Consider the following 21,939-nt stretch of genomic DNA (forward strand, 5'->3'; position numbering starts at 1 on the left):
GAAAAATTGGTGAAATACCCTAAAACTCGAACTTATTCTGTAATTTATCAAAATAAAGCCATGTACCAAGTTTCAGTTGAATACATTTAAGGGTATGGGAAGAAAAGTCTGAAAAACTATAAGTGGGATGGACAGATGGACGAACAGATGACGGATGGACAGACAGAGAGGAAACCTATAGTCCCCTCTGGGAAACCAATAAGGTTCTAATAATAAGAGCTGCCAGTAGTAATAATAAGGGCTGTTAATAAGAGCTTAACATATTAGACAATAATCATCCAATATTTAAAGCTGAATTTAACCTTTATATAAAGGAGGTTTAAGCAAAAAAAATCTGATTAAAAAGATGAGCAAAGGAATGATGATCGAACACGATCATAATTGATGGAATGAGTCAACATGAACTTTTCATTACATGTATGTAAAATGAAAAATCCAGAAATAAAAGTTCTCCAATGGCTTGCTCTTGCTCATGGATAGTCACGTGACCTTGCACGAGCATGATTGCTCCACAAGGGAGCTGGTGTTTCTCGGTTTAATGGCGGTATGATTCGAGAAGTGTCTGTGGGTTTTTGTCATTTACAGATGTGGTACAGTGGTAGTAAGGAGTAAACATTGTTCTTTAGGGATGCTCTACAGTGGTACGAAGCTGTAGACAATTGTAAACAGTTTCACCTTCTTCGTTTCATCATCTATTGAAAGCATGCCAAATGACTTCAACTGCACTGCGTTTTTCATTGGATTGGGGATTGAACCTATATCAGACATACAATCACTATTCCTCTCACAGCCTATTAAACAATCATTACAAATACAAATTCAATCAACATATCAAAAAGGAAAGATGCTAACTTGACATAACTCAAATTGGCTGTTGTTAAAGGCACAAGAATATAAGACCCGTCGCTTCGCTGACGGAAATACCAATCTTTGCTGTGATGGCTAATCAATAGGGCAAGAAGAACAAGGATTCCTGGGAGTGCGGGGATAACCAGCGGCGCAAGTTGGCATTTACAGTTTCACCACGTGTGCCCTTGCACCCATTAAAAAAAAAGCATAAAAAATAAACAAAAAAAATCTTTTTTCGTTACAAACCTTCCCTGGAGTTCGCTGAATCCACCGTAGCTGGATTATTGAAATCCATTCATCCGTTCTCAAGTTATAACACGACAAACAGACAGACAGACAGACACGGCTCCTTTTATAACATAGATGTAATGTGGGAACAGCTTCAACAATACGACAACCACTGATTGTTTTTGACTTTGGTTTATGGGTTCCAGTATTGACATTGGTTTTCGATTTGGAATCATAAACTCCCACTGGAGTGTAAACAATAATTTCATTTCACAACTTTGACATTTCACATTAAAAATTACTATACCTTGACAAGGGTGGATCCGGGGTGAGGGGGTGCATTGGTACGCACACCTCCCTCCCCCCCCCTTTCAGACTTTGCACAAGTTTTGGTTTCACTTTTACTCTAACTAATATTTTCACTCGAATTTTTATCCCCAAATTATGGCGAAAAAACCAGCTCTTATTTCCATTTTGCCAACATTGACAGTACCGCAATTCATGCAGGGTCCACTACAATGTTGTCAATGGTGATGCACATATGTACACTATGTGTCAGGTTGCAGTGAATAAGCTGCAAGCACTAATAGGCGCTCAGCAATTTTGGTTGGACGAGTCCACGAACACGCTCGACGAGGGGTGTTGACTTTGGCAAGTGCATATCCTGCACCAGGTTATGTACAAACCAATATCAACACAACACCCCTCGTCGAGTGTGTTAGTGGACTCGTCCACCAGACAGTGCTGAGTGCCTACAAACCTGATCAATGCTGTCTCTGTAGGGATCAATTGTATTGATTTAATCAGCACATCACCAACTTTGCTTTCAGACAAAAGTAGTGAGTGTAATGGAAGGTCTGAAAAAGAAGAAGATTACTGACTTCTTTTCGTCCGTCAATGCGACAGACTGTACGAGAACTACAGATGAGGCACAGCAGAGTCATGACACTGCATATTTGTATCCATGGATGGTGTAAAGGGGTACACTTCCCTATCTACCCTAACATTTATTAACCTTAAACTACCCCGGGGCTTTCAACAAAGCAGGATTGTTTCCGTGTGTTATAATATGGAGACGAATTTTCATCGATCAAAGTTCTACTGCATATTGGATGCACCCTCCCTGTAGGCTCCTGTGAGGCCGAATGCTCATTTTCTTGCTTGCGGCACCTGAAGACCTACCTAAGAAATTCCATGGGAGAAAGTCGGATGGCATCTCTGGCCCTCATGAACATATACCATGACCTCCCCATATCCTCACGAGATGTGTGTGACATTTTTATTCAGAAACGCAAGTGCCATCTTTTCCAAAATAGCATAATTTACGAGTTATAAAATAATTTACATCCGGCATGCTATCTGATCTCTTTTGTGGGGAGAACCCCCTGCCCTGAGCTTTGCAACCTCAGCACATGACGGGCCTGGCTTTTCCGCACACAGTCTGTCAACGCCATCATTCCCCAATACGGGTGTGCACAGGCCTTTTTTAAACTAAGTTCACACAGGCCTTTTTTAAACTAAGTTCACACAGGCCTCTTTTAAACTAAGTTCACACAGGCCTTTTTTAAACTAAGTTCACACAGGCCTTTTTAAAATTAAGTTCACACAGGCCTTTTTTAAACTAAGTTCACACAGGCCTTTTTTAACCTAAGTTCACACAAGCCTTTTTTAATCTAAGTTCACACAGGCCTTTTTTAAACTAAGTACACACAGGCCTTTTTTAAAGTAAGTTCACACAGGCTTTTTTAAAATTAAGTTCACACAGGCCTTTTTTAAACTAAGTTCACACAGGCCTTTTTTAACCTAAGTTCACACAAGCCTTTTTTAATCTAAGTTCACACAGGCCTTTTTTAAACTAAGTTCACACAGGCCTTTTTTAACCTAAGTTCACACAGGCCTTTTTTAAAGTAAGTTCACACAGGCCTTTTTTACACTAAGTTCACACAGGCCTTTTTTTAAACTAAGTACACACAGGACTTTTTTTAAAGTAAGTTCACACAGGCCTTTTTTAAGCTAAGTTCACACAGGCCTTTTTTAAACTAAGTACACACAGGCCTTTTTTTACACGAAGTTCACACAGGCCTTTTTTACACTAAGTTCACACAGGCCTTTTTTACACTAAGTTCACACAGGCCGTTTTAACACTAAGTTCACACAGGCCTTTTTTACACTAGGTTCACACAGGCCTTTTTTACACTAAGTTCACACAGGCCTTTTTAAACTAAGTTCACACAGGCTTTTTTAAACTAAGTTCACACAGGCCTTTTTTAAACTAAGTTCACACAGGCCTTTTTTAAACTAAGTACACACAGGCCTTTTTTTACACTAAGTTCACACAGGCCTTTTTTAAAGTAAGTTCACACAGGCCTTTTTTAAAGTAAGTTCACACAGGCCTTTTTTACACTAAGTTCACACAAGCCTTTTTTAACCTAAGTTCACACAGGCCTTTTTTACACTAAGTTCACACAGGCCTTTTTTAAACTAAGTTCACACAGGCCTTTTTTACACTAAGTTCACACAGGCCTTTTTTACACTAAGTTCACACAGGCCTTTTTTACACTAAGTTCACACAGGCCTTTTTTACACTAAGTTCACACAGGCCTTTTTTACACTAAGTTCACACAGGCCTTTTTAAAACTAAGTTCACACAGGCCTTTTTTAAACTAAGTTCACACAGGCCTCTTTTAAACTAAGTTCACACAGGCTTTTTAAAAACTAAGTTCACACAGGCCTTTTTTAAACTAAGTTCACACAGGCCTTTTTTAAACTAAGTTCACACAGGCCTTTTTTAAACTAAGTTCACACAGGCCGTTTTTAAACTAAGTTCACACAGGCCGTTTTTAAACTAAGTTCACACAGGCCTTTTTTACACTAAGTTCACACAGGCCTTTTTTACACTAAGTTCACACAGGCCTTTTTTAAACTAAGTTCACACAGGCCTTTTTTACACTAAGTTCACACAGGCCTTTTTTACACTAAGTTCACACAGGCCTTTTTTACACTAAGTTCACACAGGCCTTTTTTACACTAAGTTCACACAGGCCTTTTTTACACTAAGTTCACACAGGCCTTTTTAAAACTAAGTTCACACAGGCCTTTTTTAAACTAAGTTCACACAGGCCTTTTTTAAACTAAGTTCACACAGGCCTCTTTTAAACTAAGTTCACACAGGCTTTTTAAAAACTAAGTTCACACAGGCCTTTTTTAAACTAAGTTCACACAGGCTTTTTTAAACTAAGTTCACACAGGCCTTTTTTAAACTAAGTTCACACAGGCCGTTTTTAAACTAAGTTCACACAGGCCGTTTTTAAACTAAGTACACACAGGCCTTTTTTTACACTAAGTACACACAGGCCTTTTTTTACACTAAGTTCACACAGGCCTTTATTTACACTAAGTTCACACAGGCCTTTTTTAAACTAAGTTCACACAGGCCTTTTTTAAACGAAGTTCACACAGGCCTTTTTTAAACGAAGTTCACACAGGCCTTTTTAAACTAAGTTCACACAGGCCTTTTTTAAACTAAGTTCACACAGGCCTTTTTTAAACTAAGTTCACACAGGCCTTTTTAGCAGCGTCTCGGGTCGCGAATGCTCGGCATTCTTCTTCTTCTTCTTCTTCTTCTTCTTCTTCTTCTTCTTCTTCTTCTTCTTAAGACAAAACCTTTAAATTCGGACTCGGCTCTTTTATATACAGGATCCGGATCTCCTTAAATACTAAACACTTGTACATTTCCTCGCATTGAGGGTGCCTTTTGAGAGCGTCTATCATGAACTTTTAAATATAATCGGACATTTGCTTTAAAGTTTCGAAAAATTCACGTTACTATTTAAAGATTATTTCATTTAATGTATTGTAAATTCGTAAATACGTAAATACACTATGACGGGTCTCGCTATTGGCTTAATCAAGGCACGTGTCGAAATATCGGAAGTTGTTGTTGTTGTTGTTTTTTTGTTTTTGTTTTTGTTTTTGTTGTTTTTTTTTTTTATCCGACAAAACCTTAAGGACGCTGCTCTTGGACACATGTGTCCTTGTTTAAACTAAGGCTGGGAAAGTTTGTCACTTTGGCCCATTAGTCATCGTGAATCTGCTGAACTGTTGGGCTAGGTAAGAACGCAACGAACTGCAGAAAACTTCCAAGAACGCGGGAAATGCCATTCCAGACGATCAATTTTTCAAAATTCCCTGGGGGAGGATCCCCAAACCCCAAACTCTACCCCCCCCCCCATTCGGCACAACGGTCTGGTGCACCCTTCTGATCACTCATTCTTGATTTACTTAATTTATTTAGCTGCTTGCAGAATGCAAGTATTGTACAATACACTTCATCAATCATATTTCCGCGTCTCCGCCGGTTAAGACTGATGTTGGGCGGATGGACCAAATTGGCTTTTTACTCCCTTGGACTGCATTTGAACAATGGCGGCTTTGCGCGCGTGGGAACACAAGAAGCACACAAGGCTCTTAACTCTTTTAAAACCAACGGGTTTATTTCCTGATTAAACAACAAAATAACCAGGGGATGGTGATCACGATGGTGGATAGGACAGGGGGTTGAGGTGGGGAAGAAAGGGAGAACACAGAATCGTTAATAAATAATCCTTACGATGATTCACGGACCGGTGCATTTGTGTGTTTGTTTGTTTGTTTGTGCTACTCCTCTGACAATTCTGGGCCAATTACATCCAGACTTGCTGCAGAGCCTCAGCGTAACCCCAATTAATGTATAGGGGTGTTTTTTATTATTGCCGGTGGTCTTGGGGAAGTGAGGGGGAGGGGCGGGGAACGCAAATTCTCCATGTAAATGTCTATCGTGTGGCGCCTCCTCCAGGTGTGGGAGGGTATTACAAGTTTCCACTATTTACAGCACAGTATTCCTATCCCCACGTTTTCCGGCGTAGAGGTGTTTTGAATTGTAAGCAGTAGGTATGTTTTTGCTTCATGCACATAACCCGGGTTATTTATTTTTTCTATACGGAGCTGTCACTTTCCTCTCCACTGCCCAAATAAAGGTATGCATCAGAAGAACGTGTTGCATGCTTGCAACAAGACTGCCCATAGGGTGGGTACTCTGCTAGTTATATACAATGAGACTACAAAACCTATGGCACCACACATCAGATTCGAGCACAGACAGGGTTGGGATATGTGAACTGGATGAGGCTTCAGCTGTTGGTGGATGAGCAGCCAATGAGAAGATGAGCAGGAGAGACAAAGGCAAAAGGGCAGGTCGACGAATAGGGTAAGGCAGGAAAAATAAAGCAGGGACACTGTAAGAGCAAGAACAGGAGAAAGCAAGCAGGCAGGCAGGCAGCACAGACAGAGCAATCGTTCTTTGCTCCTCAGCCACAACTTTCCCTCCTCCGTTCGTGCCCAATCCTCCTCTACTCCAAGCCACGAATCACCTTCTCTCGGGTCTCGTGAGAGGTCCCCCCAAAACTCCACCCTCCAGGTGCAACAAAAGCTCCTCACATTGCTCTCTGGACAGCACAGCCTCTCTCAACAGAGCTGTCACTCTTCTCGACCTCATCCGGTGGGACATTACAAGGGGTTATATGCACAATTTCCCTGACCTTAATCCCTAATTAATTATGACCACACACCGTACCCTGTATGGTAGACATTCAAACAAGACAAGTCTTAAGCTACGTTTCCTACTTAATCACATCGAGATAGGCTAACTACTCATACATGGACCATACTACTCTGCATTTATATCTGGTCTAAGGTAATATCTAAACCACCCCCGCCCTCCAATCCTATAAACCTACCAATATAAAGCTTTCATAACCAACTTCATCAAATGTGTTGAGCATAATATATTTATAATGTCTGCACATATGATAAATCCCAGTATCTGCTTGCAGGCTGCAAACAATGCCCCAACGAAATATCTACATTTATAAATGTCAGTGTGTCAGTCCGTCTGTCCGTCTGTTTACTCCATAACTCCAAAACCATGAAACCCAGTGCCCCCAAACATTGCATGCATACTAAGGGAACTCCAATGTGGTGCATGAATGAAAACTGACTGTTTGCATTTCATTAAGCACACCATTTGAAATTAATTTAGGGGGTGCTCATCACAAAAAAAAAAACACAAAATAAGCCTTACCAAGATGGTGGTGAGCCATCATGGTCAGCCCTCTGTCAGCTTCCTGGAGAGGGCTGACTTGCTGCTTGCCAGCCACCATTTTTTTTTTGGCCTGCTCAACAATTCTTTGACTTGCAACAGGCCGCAATGGTTTCTCAACGATATATTTTTTTCCACTTTCCTTACTCATATCATCGAATGCATGATCACCATACCTACAAATCACTGGATACATTGCAATGCTTATAAAGACCCGGATATGACAGCGTTTGTGGCTTTATTTAATTTCCGCACATTCTATTACCTCTCGAATGTCTTAATCTCAGCTGAATTTCAAAATTTAAACATTTTTTTTATTGACTTCAGCAGTATTTCCGACTGCTAAAAAAAATAGTGTTCACATGTCCAATTTGCACATCGCTTGACATTCTTGGTGTTTGCATGGTGTTTATATAACCGATCGGTGATTGCTAATTGCTTGCCAAGCCAGCCATTCCTTTACAACCATTTCATTGGAGTGCTTGCTTGAGTGCTTACACCACATGGTGAGCGCTCTACAATATTCACAGTTACTGAATATATTGATCAACTTAAACAAGGTTCAGGGCCCATCCGCCTGAGTTTGTCCATGCGTTTGGCTGTGCGATGCCTCGTGCGGTGTCGGTCAGTGGTTCGCTCACTGAAAATGTGCAATTATATTTTACACCATGTTTTCCCATTTTATATGATCTCCTTTCATTATGCGACCCATCACCTTGGCATAGACAAATCCATATAAAAAAATTAAGCGTTTCGTTTTGGAAAGTTTCTTCTTTGTTTGAGTGCTTGCTTGAGTAGTTAAGGCAATTGGTGAGTGCTCTTCAAGCTTTGATGGCGATATGGCGGCTCCGTTCTCCATGTGGACATTTCCAGAGAAAAGAAGGCAAAATAAATTAGGTGATCACAATGGGAATGAACAAATAAAAATATTTTTTGTTGTTACAAAGCAATGAATCACCACATCACAGCAGGATAGCCGAAAGGAACACACACTTGCACTAAGCTGTCTAGCCTGGGTTTGAATCCCGACCCAGCTTTAAACTGTCATCCTGGTGTTTCACAGGAAGGGCAATTCATAAATGTGTGTGCCCTCTCTCGGATGGACGTTAAACTGGGCATCACATCTGCCGGAATCCCCAACCTCTCCCCTCTGTACTCTCCCCTCCCTTCCCTCCACTCTGTCTCCCCCCTCACCTCTGTCTCCCCTCGCCCTTCCTCACCCCTAATACCCCCCTCTGTTTCTCTCTCTCCCACAACTCTCCCTCTCTCTCCCACCACTCTCCCTCTCTCTTTCATCCCTCTCTCCCCCTTTCCTCTCCCCTCCCCTCCATCTCCCTCCCTTCCAACTCTCTCTCTCTCTCTCTCTCTCTCTCTCTCTCTCTCTCTCTCTCTCTCTCTCTCTCTCTCTCTCTCTCTCTCTCTCTCTCTCCATCTCTCTCCCTACCCCTCTCCTTCCCTTTCTCTTGCTCGCACCTCTCTCCCTCCCTTCCACCCTTTTGGTCTCACCCCCTCTCCCTCCCTTTCCCTCCCACCCCTCTTCCTTCCTTTCCCTCCCACCCCCTTCCCTCGCTTTCTCTCTCACTCCTCTCTCTTCCTTTCTCCCACACCTCTTTCCCTCCATTTCTCCCTATCCCTCCCTTTTTCTTTTTCTCCCTATCCCTCCCTCCCTTATCCCTCCCATTTCTCCCTATCCCTCTCTTTTCTCCCTATCCTTCCCTCCCACCCCTATCCCTCCCTTTTCTCTCCCTCCCTTTTCTCTCCCTCCTTTTCTCTCCCTTCCTCTCTCCCACCCCACCCTTTCTCTCCCACCCCACCCTCTCTCTCCCACCCTGCTCCCCCTCTCTCTCCCACCCCACTCCCCCTCTCTCTCCCACCCCTCTCCTCTCTCTCTCCCACCCCTCTCCCTCTCTCCCACTCTCCCCCACCCTCCTACCCCTCCACCTCCCCCTGCTCCCCCATTCCTCGACCCTCCACAGGTCTATGGGGGGTTGTCCCCCACAATATGGACTTGCTTTCTTCTCAGAAACGACACGCAAATTCATTGGTCTTGGTCTTATATTCTCTCTCTCTCTCTCTCTCTCTCTCTCTCTCTCTCTCTCTCTCTCTCTCTCTCTCTCTCTCTCTCTCTCTCTCTCTCTCTCTCTCTCTCTCTCTCTCTCTCTCTCTCTCTCTCTCTCTCTCTCTCTCTCTCTCTCTCTCTCTACATATATATTTCCTCCTCCCTCCTCTCCCTCTCCTGTCTCTCCACTCCTTCACCCTCCCACTCTGTTAAGGACTGATGGTTTCGTTTTGAATTTAAAACTGCTTCCCCATAGGGTACAATGTACGAATTAGATTTGAAGTGAGCTGACAAGAGGGGTGAAAAGGTCACTGCATGTGCAATGATGCATGCAGGCAGGCCTGTGCCAGGAAGATAGTGTGAGTTTTAAATTCTCCTGCCCGGTTTTATGTCGAACCAAGCTGTTAAAAAAATGTTGCTGTTTGGGTGCATTTTACAACCCTTCCCTTCACCTCATGCTGCCTTCCCCCCTCCTTGTGCTGCCTTCCCCCTCCTTGTGCTGCCTTCCTCCCTCCTTGTGCTGCCTTCCCCCCTCCTTGCGCTGCCTTCCCATCCCCACCCCTCACACAGCCTTCCATTTCCCTCACACCACATTCTCTTCCCATCACACTGCCTTCCCTCCACCTCTCCTCAAAATTACCTCCTCCCAAACCCCCTTCCCTCTGCACCCCCATGGACATCTCTCAGTGGTTTCTGCATGCTGAATTAATGTGGTGTTTTAACGTACCCCATTCCATTCAATCTTGTACTACCGCCACCCCCCCTCCACTTCTTCACAAGCCCCACAACCGAATATAAGTCAAGAACCCCTACCCTCACACTTACCTCCTCCCAACTCCCCCCTTTCCGCCTCTCTCCACCCTACCCTCTCCCGGAGTGTATAGCGAGGTTTGGTGAGGAGTTGCACTCCCCATCCCCTTCCTCACTTCCCCCCTTCGTAGCTCCCCCTCCTCCCTCCTTGTTCCCCCTCCCTCATCTCTCCATCCTTCCTCCTCCACCCTTCCTCCCCTCTCTTACTCCCCTTTCCCCCTCCCTTCCCTCTCCCCTTTTCCTCTCTCTCTCTCTCTCTCTCTCTCTCTCTCTCTCTCTCTCTCTCTCTCTCTCTCTCTCTCTCTCTCTCTCTCTCTCTCTCTCTCTCTCTCTCTCTCTCCCCCTCCCCTCCGTCCTCTCTCCATTCCCTCTCTCCCCTCTCCCTTCCTCTCCCACCCTCTCTCCCTTCCCTCCTTCTTACCCCCTCTCCCTTAATACACCCGTCAGTGATGAGTCGGCTTGTATTAGCTCGTATACTATGTGTATCAAGACCCAAAGACCCGTAATTAGAAGGAATAACAAATCAGCTCTCACCTAATCAATTATCGCAGGTGGCTAAGATTTCAAGAAATTAACCCCCATGATGTGCCAGCCAAAGAAAGCTGCATAAAGCACCAATAAAAGCTACATATGGTAAGCCCCTTGCCGTTTCAAACCCTACCTGAGGTTCCTCTGCAGTTGCATACATACTCGCCAACAAGTGATGAAACCTATGCGGTGGCTGAGGGAGGCATGTAACATTGGGATTCTCATGTATGTCGTACTTGTGCTTTTATTGGTTACTTTATGCAGCATTCTTTGGCTGGAAGAGCATGGGGGTTAATAATAAATATGTGTATATATTATCACCCCCCAAAAAAAACAACAACAACAAGCTTTGCGGTTCAACAGAGGTTGTGTTAACACCTGTCTTAAGCCTTGAAAAAGAATTGTGTTTCAGTTTTGGCAACGTTTTTAAAATGTCAATAGTCCTTGTAATAAAACACATATGACTTCTTTACAGAGCAACACAAGTTATTGTTCTTCACCTCAGGGCTGGTTGAACAAGAAGTATAAAGATCACCAGATAAACCCAGGATTCTCAGACACGCCATGGTTAAAGGAATGACATATTGACCGGCCATGTGGCACCGTCCCTGCGGCGTGCAAATCAAATATCTGAAGGAATCGCTGAAGTGCCTGAAGGAAATATTGTTAGGCTGTCTCGCTGGCCAGAGGTAAACCGACAGTTGTCTTTCCTCATGGGTCCACACAACATAGCTCTGCGGCTAAACTCTCTTGTCTCTAAAAACACCAAGACATGCTGGCTCTTACAGGGAATTTATTGCAATTTGTATATGTAGCTCGGATGCATCAAATTGTGTTCTCTGAGATTGGGAGGCCATATGGGAAAAGTGCTGGTTCACCCAACAGTTCACCCTTTTGAATTGTGAAGTGGGATGATTTTTATATATATATATATATATATATATATATATATATATATATATATATATATATATATATATATATATATATATATATATATATATATATATATATATATATATATATATATATATATATATATATATATATATATATAATAAAATCCTGGTTCCGTGTGAGGCAAGTCGAGTGTATTAAACACCAAGCCAACCACCTGCCTTCGGCACTTTGCCTCGAGACAACACGAAGCACCTGCCTGTTTGCCGTACATGATCAATTATTGGGACAAGAGGTGTTTATCAAGAGCCAGATGCTAAACAAGGTGCAAATGTTGAATCTCAACTGGAAATAGTGCTTGAAAATTTCATGCTCCAAGAATAAATCATTGTTTGATGAACGTACGGATCAACACGAATATATATATATATATATATATATATATATATATATATATATATATATATATATATATATATATATATATATATATATATATATATATATATATATGTTCAGCTTGGAGTAAATGGTGCGGCGAGGCAAATGACCTCTTGAATTAATCCTCCATACAAAAACAAACATCAGGTGATCAGTCACATAAATAATGTTAATAATGATGTTAATAATAAGTACTGTCCTGGAAAAGTGATGGCCAAGCAGTTTTTCATATTTTCACTTGATAGCTTGAATCCTAATGTCGTGACCCAGCACAAGCCAGTGGTGTTTGATGTATGCATGCAGAAAAGGAAGGAGGATAAGAACAGGATTCAGAAAATTATAAAGTGGGGGAAGTACAGGGACGACATCACTAAAGTACAAGGACAGGGTGAGGGCCAAGTATGAGGAACTTAGAGAAGAAGTGGAAGGCTTGGAGGAGGGGAAGAAGTACAGTGAGGCATTTGGGGGTAATTGAAGAAATTTTGTGTGGAACACCATGAAGGAACAGAAACAAGGTAGTAGCGAAGGTAGTGGGTGAGAAGGAGGTTTGGAATAGGATAGAGAAGATCAAGAATAGAGGGGGACAACCAACCAGATGCAGGGTTGATGCACCTGCATGGGCAAAATAAGAAAGCAGCAGGGAGAGCTGTGGATAAGGCAAGGAATGATATGGACAAGAATGGTGAAAATGATGATCTGTAAATTAGCTTGTGACATGGATGAGGATGGTAAGGACATGAAGAGAGGACAATAATTAAGGATGGCGATGGGAAGCTAGTGACAGAGAGGGGGCACTATTGAAGGTATGGGAAAGCTATTTCAAGGAGCTGTTGAACCAGGGAGGAAGAAATGGCATTCTGGAGCTACCATGTTATGCCGAAGGGAATGAGAATTAGTAGAGATCATGGATGAGGAGGTGCAGGCAGCATTAAAGAAGATGAAGAAGGGGAGACTGCCAATCATTGATGAGGTACATATGGAAATGCTAATTGCAGCAGGAGAAGTTGGAGTCAGTTGGATGAAGAGGCTGTTGAATATATGAATGAGAGGGTTGCATTCCAGCGAATTGGAGAACAGGGCTAATTGCACCAAGATGGATGAGGAAAGGTGATGTAAAGTATCCAGGGAGGTACAGACATATTTCGCTCCTAAATCATGTCATGAATGTAATGGAGAGGATTCGGGATGGGAGGATAAGGAAGAGTCTGGAGATTGAGATTGGCGAAGAGCAACAGGGGTTTAGAAAGGGCAGGGGGGCAACGGATCGGATGTTCACACTGAGATAGATGGTGTGTAAGAGGTTTAATGTGCAAGGTAAAATGACATTGGGATTTGTTTGTGGACCTGGAGACGACCTATGCCAGTCCTGAGAGAGATGGTGATGCCAACACTAAGATGGATGGTCGTGTCGAAAGCAGAAGTCAGGTTGATTAAAGTGATACACAAGGAAACGAAGGGAAGATTTTGCTTGGTCCTTGGATCTCAGACGAGTTCAGCTTGAACATCAGGGTGAGGCAGGAAAGCTCTCTCAGCCCACTCATGTTATCATGGTGATGGAGCTGGTAAGCAGTAGGGTAAAAATGAAAGGTATTCTGGGGAGGATGTTGTACTCAATGCGGACGATCTGGATGTTGCGGTGGAGAGTAAGCGGGAGATGCAGGGGGTATTGGGGGGGGGGGAGTGGAAGGAGGCATTCAGGAAGCGTGGACTAAAGAAGAGTATGAAGAAGACAGAAGAAATGTGGGTCGGGCAGCAGCTAAAATAAATGAATATCAGGTTACAGAGAAAGGACATCAGACAGGGAAATAGGTTTGAGTATCTGGGGTGAACAATGACAGGGGATGGTAGTTTGGAAGCAGAGGTGCATATGAGAATACAGGACAGGTTGGTGCAAACACATTGAGGATGGTGGAGGAATTGATGGAAGACAGAAAAATATCAAGGAAATTGAAAGGGAACGTTCTGGTGTCTTGTGTAATACCGGCCTACCTTTATGGTCTGGAGATGGTGACACTGTGTGACAACAACGGAGGATACAGGTCTGCAAGAACAACTGGGTCAAGAAGATTGTGGGAGTGAAGAAAAGGAGGATGGATGAACTGAGGGAGGAGAGTGGTGTGCAGAAGAGCTTGACAGCAAGATTGGTAAGAAGCCAGTTGAAGTGGGCTGGACATCAGATGGAGGAAGAGGGAATAGCAAAGAAAGTGGATAGGTTGAGGGAGCAAGGTAGAAAGAAAAGAGGTAGACTGCGGCTGAGAGGGGAAGATTGTGTGAGGAGGGATATCGATAAGATGGGGGTGGTTGAAGAGTGGAGAGTGCTGGCTGAGGACATGGGAGAGTGGAGGAGTATCGTGGTCAAGGCAGGGCATAATCTTGGTACCATTCAGCCTCACATCTCATAAAGGGAAGAGCGGAAGAAGTTTCAACAATAAAGAATTCTGAGATCAAAATTATTCGTGAAACCAATGAGGATGCCACCATTTCAGCAAGTCTATGATGTGGAGAGTATTGCCCAACTTAAAAAACAATTTATACTTTAAATTGAATAAGTTATTCCTCAATTTCCAGTGGCATTCAAAATGTAAAATATCTTCAAAAGCAAACAGTATGGTTTCATAACGATATGCTTAATCATCAAAGTGAAAAATGCACAATTAGTAATGAGACGTTAACAAAGCAAGCGTATTGTTCATGTGTCGGGGTGAAACAAGAATTGGGATTTGAGTGAGTACCTTTACTAGACCTTCTTCATGCAGGCTGATTACATCCAGGTCAAAATCAGTACGCAGGCCGTTGCTGCTATTAAAACGAATTTGTCCTGTTAGACCGTCCCATTGAGCCTGCAGAAACAGAGTTAAACATAAATGAGGTGCCAAGAAGGACAACACAGAAAACGACATGCACAGCAGTGTACTTCTACTCATTTATAGAATAATCTTCACTGTGTCAAGCTGACTGGGTTGAGTGAGCAGACAAAACAAATTGTTCAAATCAAAGGCTAGCACAATAGACTTGTATAGCTTCTTGGCTCTTCAATGGAGGGAATGTTTCAGGCCACATGATCTCCAAAATCAGCCTGACAAAATGAAAAATGGACTGATATTTTTGGACACACTAACTATGTCAAAGCAAAAGCATGATTGAGAAATGAAGAGAATATATTAATGAACGATAATTTAACAATATGTCATATCTGTGGCCATAATCATCCTTGTTGTCTTGTTGTCTTCTCTCTGTCTCTCTCACTGTCTATCTCTTTCTCTGTCTCTCTCACTGTCTCTCTCACTGTCTATCTCTCTCTGTTTCTGTTTCTCTCTCTCTCTCTCTCTCTCTCTCTCTCTCTCTCTCTCTCTCTCTCTCTCTGTCTCTCTCTCTCTCTCTCTCTCTCTCTCTCTCTCTCTCTCTTCTCTCTCTCTCTCTCTCTCTCTCTCTCTCTCTCTCTCTCTCTCTCTCTCTCTCTCTCTCTCTCTCTCTCTCTCTCTCCTCGTTGCCTTTGTCTATCACACTTTCTACACAAATCTCAACACTAATAGATATTTCAAAAAGCTGTATTTTCTGCTTACAATAAACTCTATAAACCTGTTCCGAATTGAAAACATCCCAGAATTACTGAATTTTCTGGAGTGAAAGCTAAGAAATAAGACAGTAGTCTGTTTATCTTTTTCTGCATTTAGCCAACGTGAGCAGTTCATTCCACGATACTAAACCTGCTCGGCTACAAAATCAATTGCTCAATTACTCAACTGTCCCCAAAGCTTTATATTTATGTCGCATATAGATTATGCTTTGGTGTATAGGTGTACGCTTTGATGCCATTTCTGTATTATGGTAGGAGATAAAAGAAATAGCAGATTTTTTTCTTTCTTTCGATCTTCCAAGAAAATGCGGCCCAAGATGACAAACGGTCCTATTACTTTCCCAGAAAAGGCAATTTAAAGACTTTTTCTTCATTTTCCAATGCCCGCTTGCCATGAATCGAAAAAGAAAGGAGATTTAAAACAGTTTGAACAACATTAAAACGTCTGCAATCTTGACTGGCAATGTCTTTTCTCCTCTTTCTTCTTTTCAGTAAATCAATTGGCGAGTCGATCAATAACGCCACACACATTCTGTGTGAGCGTAGACATGTTGAGATAGGAGACGCACTGCCAAAGCCTTTTCTTCATTATTTGCAAATTTACAAATGCTCCAACAGAAATTACTGGGTGTGACAGAGGCCTTTTCTTGAGCACATGGTTATGGTGCGGTTCTTCCATGGTCCTGCAGGAAGGAGTTTGAGTATTGACCGAGCAGTATGAATCCATAATATCAATTTTAAAACTTGGTTGCGATTGTGGTTTTGGGAATACATATCTTCTGAACTTAAAGGAAAAAACAAAACAAAAACCAAAAGCCTTACCGCTTCATTATTCCGGTTGCACAAATATTGAACACTTTCTATTTGTGCAGATAATTCCGGAGGCAGACATTCCCACATCCATGATGCTCCAAATAAATGCAGAATTTTATTATTTTTCATGTAATATTTTGTGTGTTGTGTGCGGTTTGGAGGAATACAAACTTTTCATAAATTTGGAAATCTTCAGTCAACACCACATGGAGTAGTTCTGAATAAAAGACGCTTTCAAATTAAATAAATAAATACTGCCCGAAGAGAAGTTCTCAGAACATCAATTTAATTATCAGCAGGTAAACTACACTGCACTCTGCAATAACTGCAATCTGAAGAAAGCCTCATTGAACAACACAAATACTTCAATTGCATTCAAAATAAAATATTATATTTCACAAGATATCTCGACATAACTTGAACTGCACAAGTACATTGCAATTAAGTTGAAACATCTTTGCAGACCATGCATTCAAAATATAATAAATACAAAAAGTGACAGCTTTATGGCAAGTATGACGGTATTTAATCATTTAATCAATGAGAAGAACCAAGCTATTACAATTTGGTCTGGCAAGATTATATATGTACGTATGTATTTCTGAGTGTGTGTATACGTGTATATACTGTATATATATATATATATATATATATATATATAAATATATATATAAATATATATATATATATATATATATATATATATATATATATATATATATATATATATATATATATATATATACACACACATACACACAGATATATTGTGAAGGAACAACATCAAAAGATATTGTGATGCTAAACCAGAAGAGGATTGTGATGTCATTTTGTGGAATCGCAATGTGGCATCATTTCGACCTTGTTTGGTTGTTTTTTTGAGATTTTTTCTCTCTATGTTTTGACATTTTATTAAATGTTTATATTTTTGTTTCTATAATTTTTTTGAGTAATAAAATGCATAATGTTTTAAATATTGTTATTTTGGTATGGATTAAATCCACACGTGTTTTTTAATTTGACTTATGTAAGATTCTACCCCGAACCTCCCCCCCCCAATCTTGGCTTTTGGTTCAGTCCACGCTGTGGATTACCACATATGTGAAACAATCTAATTATAGTTTAAAAAAACAATAAAATGCTTAATGTTTTATATATTTTGTTACTTTGGTATGGATTAAATCCATTCACATAATGAAATTGCTTTAATACTTGCTTCAGTTAATTTGTGGGATGGTTTGGACATGTATCGCTTTTGGAATGGTACTGTCCATCTTCCCCCCTCCCATGATCCTGGCCTGCTTTGGTTGAGTCCACATTTACGTTCGATTTAATTTCCTAATAAAACGATTAATGTTGTGAAATCTTTTAAATTCTGGGTTGCGTGCACTAGCCCAGAGACAAAGTAACTTCCTCACATTGAAATCACCATCGTGGCTTCAGCAGTTATTGGGGTAGGTTGGGCTACAGTTTTACATTGTTTTGAGAGGGGAGAAGAAGAAGAAGAAGAAGAAGAAGAAGAAGAAGAAGAAGAAGAAGAAGAAGAAGAAGAAGAAGAAGAAGAAGAAGAAGAAGAAGAAGAAGAAGAAGAAGAAGAAGAAGAAGAAGAAGAAGAAGAAGAAGAAGAAGAAGAAGAAGAAGAAGAAGAAGAAGAAGAAGAAGAAGAAGAAGAAGAAGAAGAAGAAGAAGAAGAAGAAGAAGAAGAAGAAGAAGAAGAAGAAGAAGAAGAAGAAGAAGAAGAAGAAGAAGAAGAAGAAGAAGAAGAAGAAGAAGAAGAAGAAGAAGAAGAAGAAGAAGAAGAAGAAGAAGAAGAAGAAGAAGAAGAAGAAGAAGAAGAAGAAGAAGAAGAAGAAGAAGAAGAAGAAGAAGAAGAAGAAGAAGAAGAAGAAGAAGAAGAAGAAGAAGAAGAAGAAGAAGAAGAAGAAGAAGAAGAAGAAGAAGAAGAAGAAGAAGAAGAAGAAGAAGAAGAAGAAGAAGAAGAAGAAGAAGAAGAAGAAGAAGAAGAAGAAGAAGAAGAAGAAGAAGAAGAAGAAGAAGAAGAAGAAGAAGAAGAAGAAGAAGAAGAAGAAGAAGAAGAAGAAGAAGAAGAAGAAGAAGAAGAAGAAGAAGAAGAAGAAGAAGAAGAAGAAGAAGAAGAAGAAGAAGAAGAAGAAGAAGAAGAAGAAGAAGAAGAAGAAGAAGAAGAAGAAGAAGAAGAAGAAGAAGAAGAAGAAGAGCAGAAGAAGAAGAAGAAGAGCAGAAGAAGAAGAAGAAGAAATTGGGGGTTGAGCGATCTCCCGATGTGGTACTTTAGCGATGTATTCTGGCATCATGTTATATCTTAGTATGTGTATATATATATATATATATATATATATATATATATATATATATATATATATATATATATATATATATATATATATATATATATATATATATATATATATATATATATATATATATATATATATATATATATATATATATACATATACATATACATATATATATATATATATATATATATATATATATATATATATATATATATATATATATACATATATATATATATATATATATATATATATATATATATATATATATATATATATATATATATATATATATATATATATATATATATATATATATATATATATATATATATATATATATATATATATATATATATATATATATATATATATATATATATATATATATATATATATATATATATATATATATATATATATATATATATATATATATTCTAAAGTTGAGCCTGGTGTTGGCACAGTGGTTAGGGCAGTGGCTTGGGATCCAAAAGGTCCTGAGTTCAAGCCCTGTTGGGCCACTGAATTAATTCACCAGGGGGTTGACTCAGCCTGTCATCCTTGTGAGGTCGGCAAAATGAGTGCCAGTGTACTGGGCCGGTGTATACCCCGGTTAAAATAGGTGTACCAGATCCCTGTGTCGTAAGAGGCAACCAGGGTTGCGTCAGGAAGGGAATCCGGTGTAAAACATGTGCCAAATCACTCTGCGGATCATACGGATGATCCGCTGTGGCGACCCCGAAAGGGAGCGGCTGAAAGAAGAAGAAGAAGATATTTTCTAAAGTGACAGCTTTTGACTTTGCATTCATGAACTGCTCAATGCTCTTCTGAGTTTGCAGGTAAGATGCCGGCGTGATGAGATCATCACGGCATCACGGCGTTCCCTGCAGCTGTCATCACGCATGTGCATTCCAGGAAACAACAACAACAACCCCACCCCCTCTCATTGGTTGTGAGAGCAGAACAGCTAAAACTCCATACAAATCAGATTAGTTTGACCTCAGTGGCGAGAGGATGTGCAAACCAGTGAATCAAGTTGGTGGTGAGAGAAATGGTTTTAACTTCTGAAGGAGAGTGGACGTCCATGGAGATACTCTGAAGAAGACACATTCAAGCAGACTTTAAACGTGGACTGCCAAGCACTCTCGTGCACCACACATTTAGATCTCGCATCTTGATCCATTGCACATCTCAATCTGCTGAGCATTTGATACTCTACTCGCCCTGTCTGCCAGGAGGTTTTGTCTCGTAGTGCTCTGATCCACCACACATTGGCTGCCAGGAGTGCCCTCAACATGTCGCCTGCCAGGAGCGCTCTCGACACGCCACCTGCCAGGAGCGCTCTCGGCACACCACCTGCCAGGAGCGCTCTCGACACGCCACCTGCCAGGAGCACTCTCGGCACACCACCTGCCAGGAGCGCTCTCGGCACACCACCTGCCAGGAGCACTCTCGACACGCCACCTGCCAGGAGCGCTCTCGACACGCCACCTGCCAGGAGCACTCTCGACATGTAACCTGCCAGGAGCACTCTCGACACGCCACCTGCCAGGAGCACTCTCGACACGTCACCTGCCAGGAGCACTCTCGACACGCCACCTGCCAGGAGCACTCTCGACACGTCACCTGCCAGGAGCACTCTCGACACGCCACCTGCCAGGAGCACTCTCGACACGTCACCTGCCAGGAGCGCTCTCGACACGCCACCTGCCAGGAGCGCTCTCGACATGTAACCTGCCAGGAGCACTCTCGACACGCCACCTGCCAGGAGCACTCTCGACACGTCACCTGCCAGGAGCACTCTCGACACGCCACCTGCCAGGAGCACTCTCGACACGTCACCTGCCAGGAGCACTCTTGACATGTCACCTGCCAGGAGTGCTCTCGACATGTCACCTGCCAGGAGCGCTCTCGACATGTCACCTGCCAGGAGCACTCTCGACACGTCACCTGCCAGGAGCACTCTCGACACGCCACCTGCCAGGAGCGCTCTCGACATGTCACTTGCCAGGAGCGCTCTCGACACGCCACCTGCCAGGAGCGCTCTCGACATGTCACCTGCTAGGAGCACTCTCGACACGCCACCTGCCAGGAGCGCTCTCGACATGTCACCTGCCAGGAGCGCTCCCGACATGTCACCTGCCAGGAGCGCTCTCGACATGTCACCTGCCAGGAGCGCTCTCGACATGTCACCTGCCAGGAGCGCTCTCGACATGTCACCTGCCAGGAGCGCTCTCGACACGTCACCTGCCAGGAGCGCTCTCGACACGTCACCTGCCAGGAGCGCTCTCGACATGTCACCTGCCAGGAGCGCTCTCGACATGTCACCTGCCAGGAGCGCTCTCAACACATCGTCTGCCAGGAGCGCTCTTGACACATCTCGATACAGCTTGATTCTGGACGTGTCCGAGCAGTGTTAATGTCTGGATGGGTGTTTGTCTCCAGACAGCTTGGCTCCAGACGTGTCAGGGTGGTATTTACATACGGACGGTATTTGTCTCCAGATGGTATTTATCACATAACCTGTCGAAAATGGATTTCAGACGTTATTTTGTTTCCATCTTCACTGTTATTCTATGCTGAAGCATTTTTATAAGACAGTATGAATCACAATTAAGGCTCCACCGCATGTCTGCCTTCCCTTCCTCTCACCTCTCACTGCCATCCCTTCCCCCACCCCTCCTCACTCTCCCTCCCTCCCTCCTCGTCCCTCCTCTCTCTCTCTCCCACCACCTCCTCACTCTCCCCCACCATGTATTTGTGTAAATATATATATATATATATATATATATATATATATATATACACACACACACACACACACACACACACACACACACACACACACACACACACACACACACACACACACACACACACACACACACACACACACACACACACACACACACACACACACACACACACACACACACACACACACACACACACACATTGATGCCTCCCATTCTAGCTGAAGAAGTTGAATAAAGCAACCATGAAAAACTACCCAAAGGTAAGCCCTTTACCGTTTCAAACTCTCTCCGAGTTCCTCTGCAGCTGTGAAAACATTTACAAGTGGTACATTCATGGGAATCTCAATGCTACACACCCTCTCAGAGCGTACATACATACATACATACACACCTTCATACATTCATACACACACCATAATACAGTATTATAATAGAGCTGTGCATGATAACCATACAATATACTTCCACTGTAACAATATATATATATATATATATATATATATATATATATATATATATATATA

The 21,939-nt window shown here is 42.0% G+C and overlaps 1 protein-coding gene across 1 annotated transcript in view; it reads right to left on the bottom strand.

The window, feature by feature from the left end:
• The window catches only part of LOC147010612 (glutamate receptor ionotropic, kainate 2-like), a 298,336-nt gene that overhangs the window by 119,432 nt on the left and 156,965 nt on the right, over positions 1-21,939 (bottom strand). The window contains exon 9 of the mRNA XM_085860314.1: positions 14,681-14,788. Coding sequence (XP_085716440.1) covers positions 14,681-14,788 — 108 coding nt within the window. The remainder of the gene's footprint in view (positions 1-14,680; positions 14,789-21,939) is intronic.

This window comes from Eptatretus burgeri, chromosome 16, assembly GCF_056783735.1.
Source record: "Eptatretus burgeri isolate ZD-2024b chromosome 16, Ebu_testis_v1, whole genome shotgun sequence".
NCBI classification, from domain to species: Eukaryota; Metazoa; Chordata; class Myxini; order Myxiniformes; family Myxinidae; genus Eptatretus; species Eptatretus burgeri.